The sequence below is a fragment of the Poromitra crassiceps genome, assembly GCF_964638095.1.
Source record: "Poromitra crassiceps genome assembly, chromosome: 30".
In the NCBI taxonomy this organism is placed as follows: Eukaryota; Metazoa; Chordata; class Actinopteri; order Beryciformes; family Melamphaidae; genus Poromitra; species Poromitra crassiceps.
The window spans coordinates 10,192,435-10,203,768 of record NC_139652.1 but is presented as its reverse complement, the minus strand read 5'-3'; the positions used below and the strand labels follow the sequence as shown (position 1 = coordinate 10,203,768).

The 11,334-nt window shown below is 48.8% G+C and overlaps 1 protein-coding gene across 1 annotated transcript in view; it reads left to right on the top strand.

The window, feature by feature from the left end:
- Positions 1-1,045: 1,045 nt before the first annotated feature.
- LOC310800617 (cGMP-inhibited 3',5'-cyclic phosphodiesterase 3A-like) overlaps positions 1,046-11,334 on the top strand; it is a gene marked incomplete at both ends in the record, with an annotated part of 120,459 nt that continues 110,170 nt past the window's right edge. Inside the window, one exon of the mRNA XM_083663247.1 lies at positions 1,046-1,960. Coding sequence (XP_083519373.1) covers positions 1,046-1,960 — 915 coding nt within the window. The remainder of the gene's footprint in view (positions 1,961-11,334) is intronic.

Below are 11,334 nucleotides of genomic sequence, written 5' to 3'. Positions count from 1 at the left end.
CCACAAAACAGACTGCACCCATTCAGTAATCCATTACCTGAAATGTTTGTAGGCCTACCTCAAATACAGTTTATTCATTCCATTGAAATCCAGAGAGATTACCCACTAGGAAAATATAGGTCAACCCTTTAAAATTTTTTTTTTTTTTTTGCTTAGGTTGGAATTTTCAGAAACAAATGTGTGATTATCTGAGTAGTATGCAGAGCTCTGGCTATAACAGTGAGGATCAGTTTCATGTCATTTTTCAGGGGGGAATCCAAACAGAAGTCACATATCTAGTGAGGACTACGCCTGCTGGGCTGTCTGGGGAAGGATTTGGGGGGTTTCAACTGCTGCTGCAATATCATGCTCGGGGGTGTGAATGAGCGGAGACTCACGGCTGGTTAGAGCGGGTGACAAAACACTCGGGATTCTCCCCTTAAAACACCGAGCAACAACTTGGATGGACGTACACAGCAAAGCAGTTAATTCCATACAGCATGGTTTATTCTCGAAATTAACAGGAGTCTCTTACCAACCAATTCAAGAGGGATCGAGACGAGAAGTGCCCCCAAAAAAACAATGGACACAGAGAGCGCGTTTCGGCGTTTAAACGCTCCTGGAACGGGACTGGTGTTTTGCGCGCGGAGTGGGGCAGAAGTGGAGCGACAATGAAAGAAATGACGGCTGAAGTGAAAGAGACGACGCGCCACAAAGGAGGGCAAAGCAGGACGCGTGTGTGCAGAGAAGCGGAAGCCCTAGATCTGTTCACATCGGAGTGGTTCCGTCATCCAGGCTCCTACCGTGGGCTATTTCGGCAGGCACTCTTTCAAACCCGCACCTGGAGAAACAAAGAGAATGTTTTCACTGACAACGTGTCTCCAGTCCGTGCGTAAATGGAGACGCATTTGTGCGTAATTTGCTCTACTTTTTTTTAATTGCGCTTAGGCTACAATAAATGGGGGTTGTCTGCTGTGCCTGTCATTAACCCATGCCGTCTCACGACCGGCTGCTATCTATGTATTAGTATAGACTTCCTTATACTTCATATTTGCCATGAGTGATGATGGCGATGCCTGCAGAATCTGACAGTAGCGGTGCTGCTCAGAGCAGCACTCATGAAAAAAGCGTCAAGGCTCCCGATCGCAATGGTTATGTGAAAACATGTGTCATCCCACTGTGCCGTGACCGGGACTATGAGTCGTGGGTGAGGCTAATGCTCACAAATATATGGAGTTCCCAGCGACTCCGGTGTGCGGTGTGCGTGGGGTCGCTCTCGGTTATTCTCGCTCTGCTGGTTAAATGTGCAGACTGGAAAGCTGAGGCCAGCAGCAGCAGCAGCGCTGACAACAGACTCTCTTATTCAGCGTCTCCCATTCACTTCGTCTCGGGCTGCGCGGCGGAGCTGTTGCAAACTTGCTGGAGTGTGCTTTCGCCCGTCTTCACCCTCGTATGTGCCTTCTTTTGGGTCGGGTTGTACTTGATCCGCTGTGGACTCCTCATCCAGACCGCCCTCTTCCTCCTCACGCTGTGCCACCTGGGCGAAGCGGCGGCGTGGTCCCTCCTGGACGAGCAGCTGTTTTCGTTCACGACAGCGGCCGTGGTCGCGCTCGTCTGCCTGGCCACCGGCGCACTCATGGTAGCACGACTCCACCAGGGCATCTCTATCCTCGTTTTCCTCAGTCTGGTTAGGACCGTCTCGCTCTTCTCGCTGCACAAAGTGCGGGCCACTTGGAGACCGTACGTGGCGTACCTGGTCGGAGTGCTGGGCATCCTACTGGCGAGGTATGCTGACAAGCTCCTTCCCAACCAAGGGAGACACAAGGAGGGCTGCACCCCCGTGACTGGAGCCAGGGAAGAGGTCCCTGTACTTAAAAGGCGCAGGAGGTCCAGTTGCGCGATAGCCTCAGAGATGGCACACAGTCAGTCCAACAGCAAGTCCCATCGCAGGACCTCGCTGCCATGCATGCAGAGGGACCAGGTAAGGACTTTCTGTCCCATTGGAGTTTCCTATTCCTGGCTGGTTTTTAGTTCGTTTTGGGGATCTTCCGCTCCTGTAGCTACTGCAGCATGGAGCCTTGGGTTTGATGCAAAGAAAACAATGAATAATAATAATGGTATTAATGGCAACAAGACATGCTGCTCAATTTTAATTGTTATGAATAGTTTGGCTATTTTTGTATTATTGGTGTATTTGTGCTTGTGGTTGTTAAGCAATGCTATTCATTTTAAGAATGAGAGGTTTTTGAATTGTTCTTCAATACCAGAAATAGTGTGTTAAATGGTAATTTTTCATTATCCACCACGAAAAACAACAATAACAACATTCACAACAACAGTGATACTACCCTACTACTACTAACCTACTACTACTTCTACTACTACTACTACTACTACTACTACTACTACTACAATAATAATAATAATAATACTACTTACTGTTATTGCTATGTTATGATTCCTATTTTTCACTAGCCTATATGTTTCACTGTATGCAATTTAGATATTAGGATGTGCTTTGATGTTAGCAGGAGCGTGTCATCTCATGTCTGTGATATCCCAGATTATGGATGGATTGATGTCTTGTCATATTCTGAAGAGTCACTTGCAGCCATAAGCAGGCATGCATGCTATCATAACAACCCACAACAGTGAATTGTTGTCGTTTGTCGTCGTTGTTTACTTGTTCATCACAAGTGGTCATAAAGGATTATATATGATTTTTACCGTTGCTTATACAAATCAATGACTGTCTCGTGAGCAAGACTGTTTCATATTAATTAAAATATATTCTCATTGAAGAGGGGGTTGACCTTAAAATCTTAAATATTTTATTTTGAAAAACATTGTGGCCTAACCAGTGAGGTGATGCTTTTGGTAAATGTCTGAAGGCCTATATATTGTTCCTATAGTCTCACTTTCTTCGGTTCTCTCATGATAAAGTACCAAAATGTGCTATTTTGTTTGCCAAAGGGATCTATTTTAGCCACAGTGCTTTCAAGTGCTGATGACAAAGGGGAGCTGAGGATACGATGTCAGTGATTTATCTCATCCCTTATTATTTATGTCAGACATTTTCTCCAGATGATCTCCTATCCACTGTCACATTATGCAAAACTGATTCTTACATTTTTATCTTCCCTCCCCCCCCACCCCCCCCTTGCCACTTGCTCCTCATCAAGCTGTCCTAAAAAAAACCAGGAATACACAGTTACTTACTTGAGCTTTCAAAACCTCTGATACTGATACAGACACATGCCTTTGTTCAGAGGGGGGCAAACCTCATATCGGCTCCTCGGCCCTGCTGCCTATGGAAAATCAATGACCACGCTGAGCGTCTTGAATGGGAAACACATTTGTGGACTGATCAAAGCTCTCGTTGTGACCTGTGTGTGCAGTTAGGCTGCGAGATGAGAGGCTGCACTGTCGGGCCCAGCCACTTGAAAGATGCCCTCAGCTCTCTCTCAGGGCCAGTTAGTGATGTAGTGTGCGTGTTTGTTATTCTGCGGTCAACCCCCCCCCCCCCCCCCCCCCCCTTCTCCAAATTATGATGATTGAATATTTAGGGGGAAAAATGCTTACACTGTATTCTGATTTTAAGCTTGATGCCTCAGGGGAAACCTATTCAAGTCAGTCATTATTCTTACAGCAGATATGCAGTATTAGTTGTGCCGCTGCAGGAACGCCATGGGGACGCAGCTTTGTTTTGGAATGAGTGATGAGCTGGAAAATGGCTTGCTGTAGTTTACGTTGAACATTTACTGCATGGCCACAAACAAACATGCTGGAATGTAATCGTGTTTTTTTACACTGTTGTTTCTAAAAGAGCAGTGTTACAAATGAGGGAAAGATTCAGATCAGATTTTTATTTTATTTATTTTTATTTATTTATTTACAAATCATTTCCTTTTAATTAAATCTTTGACTACAGGTGACACCGTGCTTAAATATATTTATTTTATTGTAGCCTATTGTATTAAATATAGTACTTCCAACTTTGAAAGCATGTGTATCTGCGCGCAGATTTAAAAAGAGGAATTAATTTGTATAAGATTGAAAAGAAATGCGAATGTGGAATTATTGTTTTCCCCCATTCCACACAATTGTACTATTTTTGTTGTTGTTGTTGTTGTTGTTGTGAGGACTACAAATAAGAATACCTTGCTTTGGCAATTTCACTCCTTGTCCGTTGAGGAATTAAGACTATTAGGACATCAAATGAGTACAAAATGAATGTGGATGGAGGCATTATGTAGGCATCCAGAGTCAATTACTGTGAGGGATTCAAGATGGAGATACTTAGAGCACAATAAAAACGGCCCTAAAAATCAAGACATTAGTTGTAAACAGCTCTCAACACATTTAGGTCTGCTTTTGAATTTTTCTGGGGGAAATGTTCCAGTAAAAGATAAGTAGCGTGGAACCATCAGACAGACACATTGTGTCCCAATATCACGGAGAGGATGCAAACGTCCATTAATATTTCTGATTCTCCTCTGCCCTCCCTGCCACCTGGGCTAGAGCCCTCTAGTGACAATTGCTCTCTATTGCATGACGTTGAGGAAGGCGAGGACAACTATTGCACATTGTCATGGCCAATCGAGATAGGATCGAACCTGTGAATGCGATCGCAACAGTTAAGGATAAACGAGATTTTCAGGAAGGAAACCCGAACGCTTTGCTGCCCTGCTCATCTTCAGTGGCAGTGCTGCTGCTAAGCAGTTGACCAGTTACGGGCCGCCTGTAATTGAGACACACATGGTCTACATATGCTGTCTTGACCGTGCCTTTTGTCTGTGTGGTCTGTTAACGTGTAAACAAGCCCATGCTGACCCCCACGCCAGTCATCGCCTGGCTCACACAGGGGCTCTGGCCTCCCAGAGGGGGGTCCGACACCGGGGGAGGGGGAGGGGGGGGGGGGGGGGGCAGGCAATGCAACCACCACATGGTGTTGGGAACAGGGAAGATACCAGACTGTATAAACTACCTGTCTAACTGACTTCTGCCTGGACTCTCGCCGTATAGGGAAAAGAAAAGGAGATTGCCATCATTTCCTCCCCTCCCTCTCTCTCTCTCTCTCTCTCTGTGGGGGGGTTCCTATCTGGAGGAAACCCCAGGGGAGCACGGGGAGAAACATGCAAACTCCACACAGAAAGGCCCTTCTTGATGACCTCACCGGGGCAGTGGGCACTGATGAGGACATGGGGACACACCCCTTAGCACCCATAACGTCCCAGGCAGGAATCGAACCCAGGACCTTCTTGCTGACTTCTACCAGTGCGCCACCGTGCCCCATCGTTTTCCTTTTGTGCACGCGTGTGTGTGAGATTTGTGTGTGTGTGTGTGTGTGCGTGTGTGTTTTCTCCCAATTGTACTTGGCCAATTCACCCTGCTAGGCTTGTTCCGGTCGTTTGCTCCACCCCCTCTGCTGATCTGGGGAGAGCCGTAGACTAGCACCTGCTTCCTCTGATACATGTGCAGTCACCAGCCGCTTCTTTTCACCTGACAGAGCGGAGTTTCAGCGGCAGGACGTAGCGCGCGGGAGGATTACGCTATTCCCGTTTCCCCCAAACAGGCATCCCGACCGACCAGAGGAGGCGCTAGTGCAGACACACGGCCAATTGTGCCTGTATGAATCCGGAGGCAATCCGGGAACCCAGAGTCTAATTTTATTAGAAAAATACTAAATAGACTCTGGGACAGCCCTACCCTCTTTTCCTGGCTTCCTGTACAGCGCGCCACTCCTGCCACCGCCACTTCCTTTTCTGCGTCCGTTTCGGCTATTCGCTAATAACGTTAACGCCAAAACACACTGCATAGAAGACGTCAACTCGTCTCACAACAACAGTGGAAAATGACTGGAGGTGTTAGTTGTTGTGACGAGTAGCATCGCCAAAGTCGCGGCGCAAGTTGCTATTCAGACTGTAAACAGTGGAGCACGGACGCGGAAAAGGAAGTGACGGTGGCAGGAGAGGCGCGCTGTACAGGAAGCCGGGAAAAGAGGGTAGGACTGTCCCAGAGTCTATTTTTCAAATAAAAATAAATATATTTTTCAAATAAAAATAAATAGACTCTGGGGTCCCAGATTGAGCCGGAGGTAACACGGGGCTTCGAACCTGTGACCCTCGTGTTGCTAGGCAGACAATCTACCGCAGCACTACCTGGACACCCCACATAATTTTCCTGGTTGAGGTTCTCAGTCGCGTAGATGATCTGAAGAGGTTGGCTGATGTTTCTGGTTGTGTTCAATAGAGTTATGGTGTTTGAGAGAAGCGGTGCGAGAGGTTTGACAGGGCGTAGATCTGCACTCTGTTGATGTGATGGATGTTTGCATTAGTGCCGTCGTGCATCTGAAGTGTCTGAGGAACAGTGTGATGGTTGGAGTTGGACCGTGAAGGTTTACAGTCAACAGCTCTGTTTGTCTGAGGAAGCCTCCTCCCACAGTCCTAAGTGTCTTATATAAAAAAGCCCTTCAGATTGACGGTCACTGCGTAAAAACAGTTTATTCATCAAATAAATAGAGCAAAGAGGAATCCCTCCGTCTCTGCTTCCTTTCTTCTGGCCTAAAAGCTGCCGTATCGCCGCCCCGCCGGCCGCTGCAACTGGAGCTCTCTGCAAAAAAGCTGTTCGCTCCGAGACGATGGTTCACTCAGTCTGCACAAGTGCGGATTTAATAAACAGCCATTTTTCTCCCCATCTTATGATTACGGATTGGCTGCCAGCATCTATCAGCTCGCTAAGTAGCTGCGTTTTCACAGCGCCGGGGTCGTCCTCCTCCCCGTCACGGGCCTAATAAAAGAAAGTCATTATCAGCTGATCTGATAGGGGTGGGTGGGTGGGGCCTCTCCTCTCCGTCACAGGGCCTAGTTATTGGGGCCTCTCTGGGATAGGCTTAGTTATTGGGGCTAATGTAAAATGACAGGCCCGTCTTCTGTATTCCATCTGGGGATTATTGAACTGGAGGAAAGAGGTGTGGACTTTGGATCACTTTTCACAGCTTGTAAGGAAATTTGAGTGCGTGGCACGCCTGCGCCAGACGTCAGCGCTGTCACGGAGCTTCCCCTCCTCACTATCGAGGACATCCCAGTAATGCTTGGCCTCCGCCGCACGCAGTACACGGCACTTTAAATCAAGTGCTTTAGCTCGTCTTAATTGGGCCAGGTAAGCGTCAGCTGACAGGCAGGGGGAGGGGTTTGTGGATAGAGTTTGGATCATCGGTAGTAGGGTGCTTCTGCTTTTTCGATGATTCTTTTTTTACGAGGCATTGGAAGCCGCTCCCTTTTTGCTGTCGGCGGCTCCGCCCCTCCCCTCCCCTCCCCACCACCGCGCTCTGCTCTCTGTCCTCTCCCTGACACCAACACAAATATTATCCCAACCAGAGGAGGAAATTCTTTCTTAACTTGGATGATAAAGATATTCTTGAAATCTATGATAATGACTTCCTGCGGAATGGGGTCCAAACACAATTACAGTTGCTGTTGTAAATGTTTCCAGTTACTCTATTTTTGCTGCAGCGTGCATAATTGAATAGTGTTTTGGATGGGGGGGGGGGGGTTGTTGATAGCCTGTAGGGCAGTGATTTACCACTGGGCCAGTGCACACTCTCATCCCAAGCAGCTTGTTTGTATTCTAAACACAAAGCCTCATGGGATATGATGTTTTTTCTGTGTGAGGAGGTTGTAGTGTGTTTAGCTGGGCTGTGTGCATATGTGTGAGGAGGTTGCAGTGTGCATGTGTGAGGAGGTTGCAGTGTGCATGTGTGAGGAGGTTGCAGTGTGCATGTGTGTGGAGGTTGCAGTGTGTATGTGTGAGGAGGTTGCAGTGTGCATGTGTGAGGAGGTTGCAGTGTGTATGTGTGTGGATGTTGCAGTGTGTATGCGTGAGGAGGTTGCAGTGTGCATGTGTGAGGAGGTTGCAGTGTGTATGTGTGTGGAGGTTGCAGTGTGTTAGCTGGGCTGTGTGCATGTGTGAGGAGGTTGCAGTGTGCATGTGTGTGGAGGTTGCAGTGTGTTAGCTGGGCTGTGTGCATGTGTGTGGAGGTTGCAGTGTGTTTAGCTGGGCTGTGTGCATGTGTGAGGAGGTTGCAGTGTGCATGTGTGAGGAGGTTGCAGTGTGTTAGCTGGGCTGTGTGCATGTGTGAGGAGGTTGTAGTGTGTTTAGCTGGGCTGTGTGCATGTGTGAGGAGGTTGTAGTGTGTTTAGCTGGGCTGTGTGCATGTGTGAGGAGGTTGCAGTGTGTTTAGCTGGGCTGTGTGCATGTGTGAGGAGGTTGCAGTGTGCATGTGTGAGGAGGTTGTAGTGTGTTTAGCTGGGCTGTGTGCATGTGTGTGGAGGTTGCAGTGTGTTAGCTGGGCTGTGTGCATGTGTGAGGAGGTTGTAGTGTGTTTAGCTGGGCTGTGTGCATGTGTGAGGAGGTTGTAGTGTGTTTAGCTGGGCTGTGTGCATGTGTGAGGAGGTTGCAGTGTGTTAGCTGGGCTGTGTGCATGTGTGAGGAGGTTGTAGTGTGTTTAGCTGGGCTGTGTACATATGTGTGAGGAGGTTGCAGTGTGCATGTGTGAGGAGGTTGCAGTGTGCATGTGTGAGGAGGTTGCAGTGTGCATGTGTGTGGAGGTTGCAGTGTGTATGTGTGAGGAGGTTGCAGTGTGCATGTGTGAGGAGGTTGCAGTGTGTATGTGTGTGGAGGTTGCAGTGTGTTAGCTGGGCTGTGTGCATGTGTGAGGAGGTTGCAGTGTGCATGTGTGTGGAGGTTGCAGTGTGTTAGCTGGGCTGTGTGCATGTGTGTGGAGGTTGCAGTGTGTTAGCTGGGCTGTGTGCATGTGTGAGGAGGTTGCAGTGTGCATGTGTGAGGAGGGTGCAGTGTGTTAGCTGGTCTGTGTGCATGTGTGTGGAGGTTGCAGTGTGTTAGCTGGGCTGTGTGCATGTGTGAGGAGGTTGTAGTGTGTTTAGCTGGGCTGTGTGCATGTGTGAGGAGGTTGCAGTGTGTTAGCTGGGCTGTGTGCATGTGTGAGGAGGTTGTAGTGTGTTTAGCTGGGCTGTGTGCATATGTGAGGAGGTTGTAGTGTGTTAGCTGGGCTGTGTGCATGTGTGAGGAGGTTGTAGTGTGTTAGCTGGGCTGTGTGCATGTGTGTGAGGAGGTTGCCGTGTGTTAGCTGGGCTGTGTGCATGTGTGAGGAGGTTGCAGTGTGTTAGCTGGGCTGTGTTCATGCATGTGTGAGGAGGTTGCAGTGTGCATGTGTGAGGAGGTTGCAGTGTGCATGTGAGTGGAGGTTGCAGTGTGTTAGCTGGGCTGTGTGCATGTGTGAGGAGGTTGCAGTGTGTTAGCTGAGCTGTGTGCATGTGTGAGGAGGTTGTAGTGTGTTAGCTGGGCTGTGTGCATGTGTGAGGAGGTTGCAGTGTGTTAGCTGGGCTGTGTGCATGTGTGAGGAGGTTGCAGTGTGTTAGCTGGGCTGTGTGCATGTGTGTGAGGAGGTTGCAGTGTGTTAGCTGGGCTGTGTGCATGTGTGAGGATGTTGCAGTGTGCATGTGTGAGGAGGTTGCAGTGTGCATGTGTGAGGAGGTTGCAGTGTGTTAGCTGGGCTGCTGTCTGCATGTGTGAGGAGGTTGCAGTGTGCATGTGTTAGGAGGTTGTAGTGTGCATGTGTGTGAGGAGGTTGCAGTGTGCATGTGTGAGGAGGTTGCAGTGTGTTCGCTGGGCTGCTGTCTGCATGTGTGAGGAGGTTGCAGTGTGCATGTGTGAGGAGGTTGCAGTGTGCATGTGTTAGGAGGTTGTAGTGTGCATGTGTGTGAGGAGGTTGCAGTGTGCATGTGTGAGGAGGTTGCAGTGTGTTTAGCTGGGCTGTGTGCATGTGTGAGGAGGTTGCAGTGTGCATGTGTGAGGAGGTTGCAGTGTGTTCGCTGGGCTGCTGTCTGCATGTGTGAGGAGACGCGGGCTGCAGGATTTGGTGTAGGAATGAAAGTAGGTCATTCGAGGTTTTGTTTAGTGGCCAGGCAAAACAGCAGCCTTACTCTTACCCCCTCCATGGTGGAGGAGGGTTGCATTTGAGTGATGCAGTGTAGCGACTTTGAAGCGTGCTTTCCTCTGCGTTACCTCTGCCCCGTTGGCTGCCCAGTGTGGAGCCACATTACGCTGGGTTCTGGTCTGCGGGCAGCGTAAACAAGACATCCTTTGCCTACATTGCATTGTCACACCAAAACAGACAGGCATTGGGCACAGTGCTGCTGTATGTGGTGCCTCATTCTAGACAATAGCCAGCTCCTGCCTGTTTAAACTCTATATACTATACATTGTATATAGTAGAACGAACGAATAATGAATGAACAAATTTGACAAAGATAGATTACGTTGTATAGTATACAACGTATCGTTCATCGCCTTCATCCGCATGCAGGAAGAATACTTGTTCATAGCCTGATGCTTGTCTTGTCTCACTTGAGCTCGTCACACCAGACGTCCGGGTCAAAGTTGACTAGGTCCACACAGAAATGTTGTGTCTCCTCCAGTCCAAACCCCTGGCAGGGCCATGATCTGGCTCCCTACTGATTACCATGGAAATTATGGAAGGAGGTGTGTGTTTGTAGGAGTGTGTGTGTGCGCATGTGTGTGTGTGTGTGTGTGTGTGTGTGTGTGTGTGTGTGTGTGTGTAGACAGCAGCTTGATGGCTGCCAGCTGTTGCAGGCCGAGAGGTTGAATCCGCTCGGAGAAACACGGAGGGCCTCAAACCACAGACGCAACCCAAGGCAGCTGGAGCTGCTCACCAGGCGCAGGCCTCCGGTCCTGACACACAGCACACATATTAACACCTCTGGTCCTGACACACAACACACATATTAACACCTCCGGTCCTGACACACAGCACACATATTAACACCTCCGGTCCTGACACACAGCACACATATTAACACCTCTGGTCCTGACACACAGCACACATATTAACACCTCCGGTCCTGACACACAGCACACATATTAACACCTCCGGTCCTGACACACAGCACACATATTAACACCTCTGGTCCTGACACACAGCACACATATTAACACCTCTGGTCCTGACACACAGCACACATATTAACACCTCTGGTCCTCCTGACACACAGCACACATATTAACACCTCCGGTCCTCCTGACACACAGCACACATATTAACACCTCCGGTCCTGACACACAGCACACATATTAACACCTCCGGTCCTGACACACAGCACACATATTAACACCTCTGGTCCTGACACACAGCACACATATTAACACCTCTGGTCCTCCTGACACACAGCACACATATTAACACCTCCGGTCCTCCTGACACACAGCACACATATTAACACCTCCGGTCCTGACACACAGCACACATATTAACAC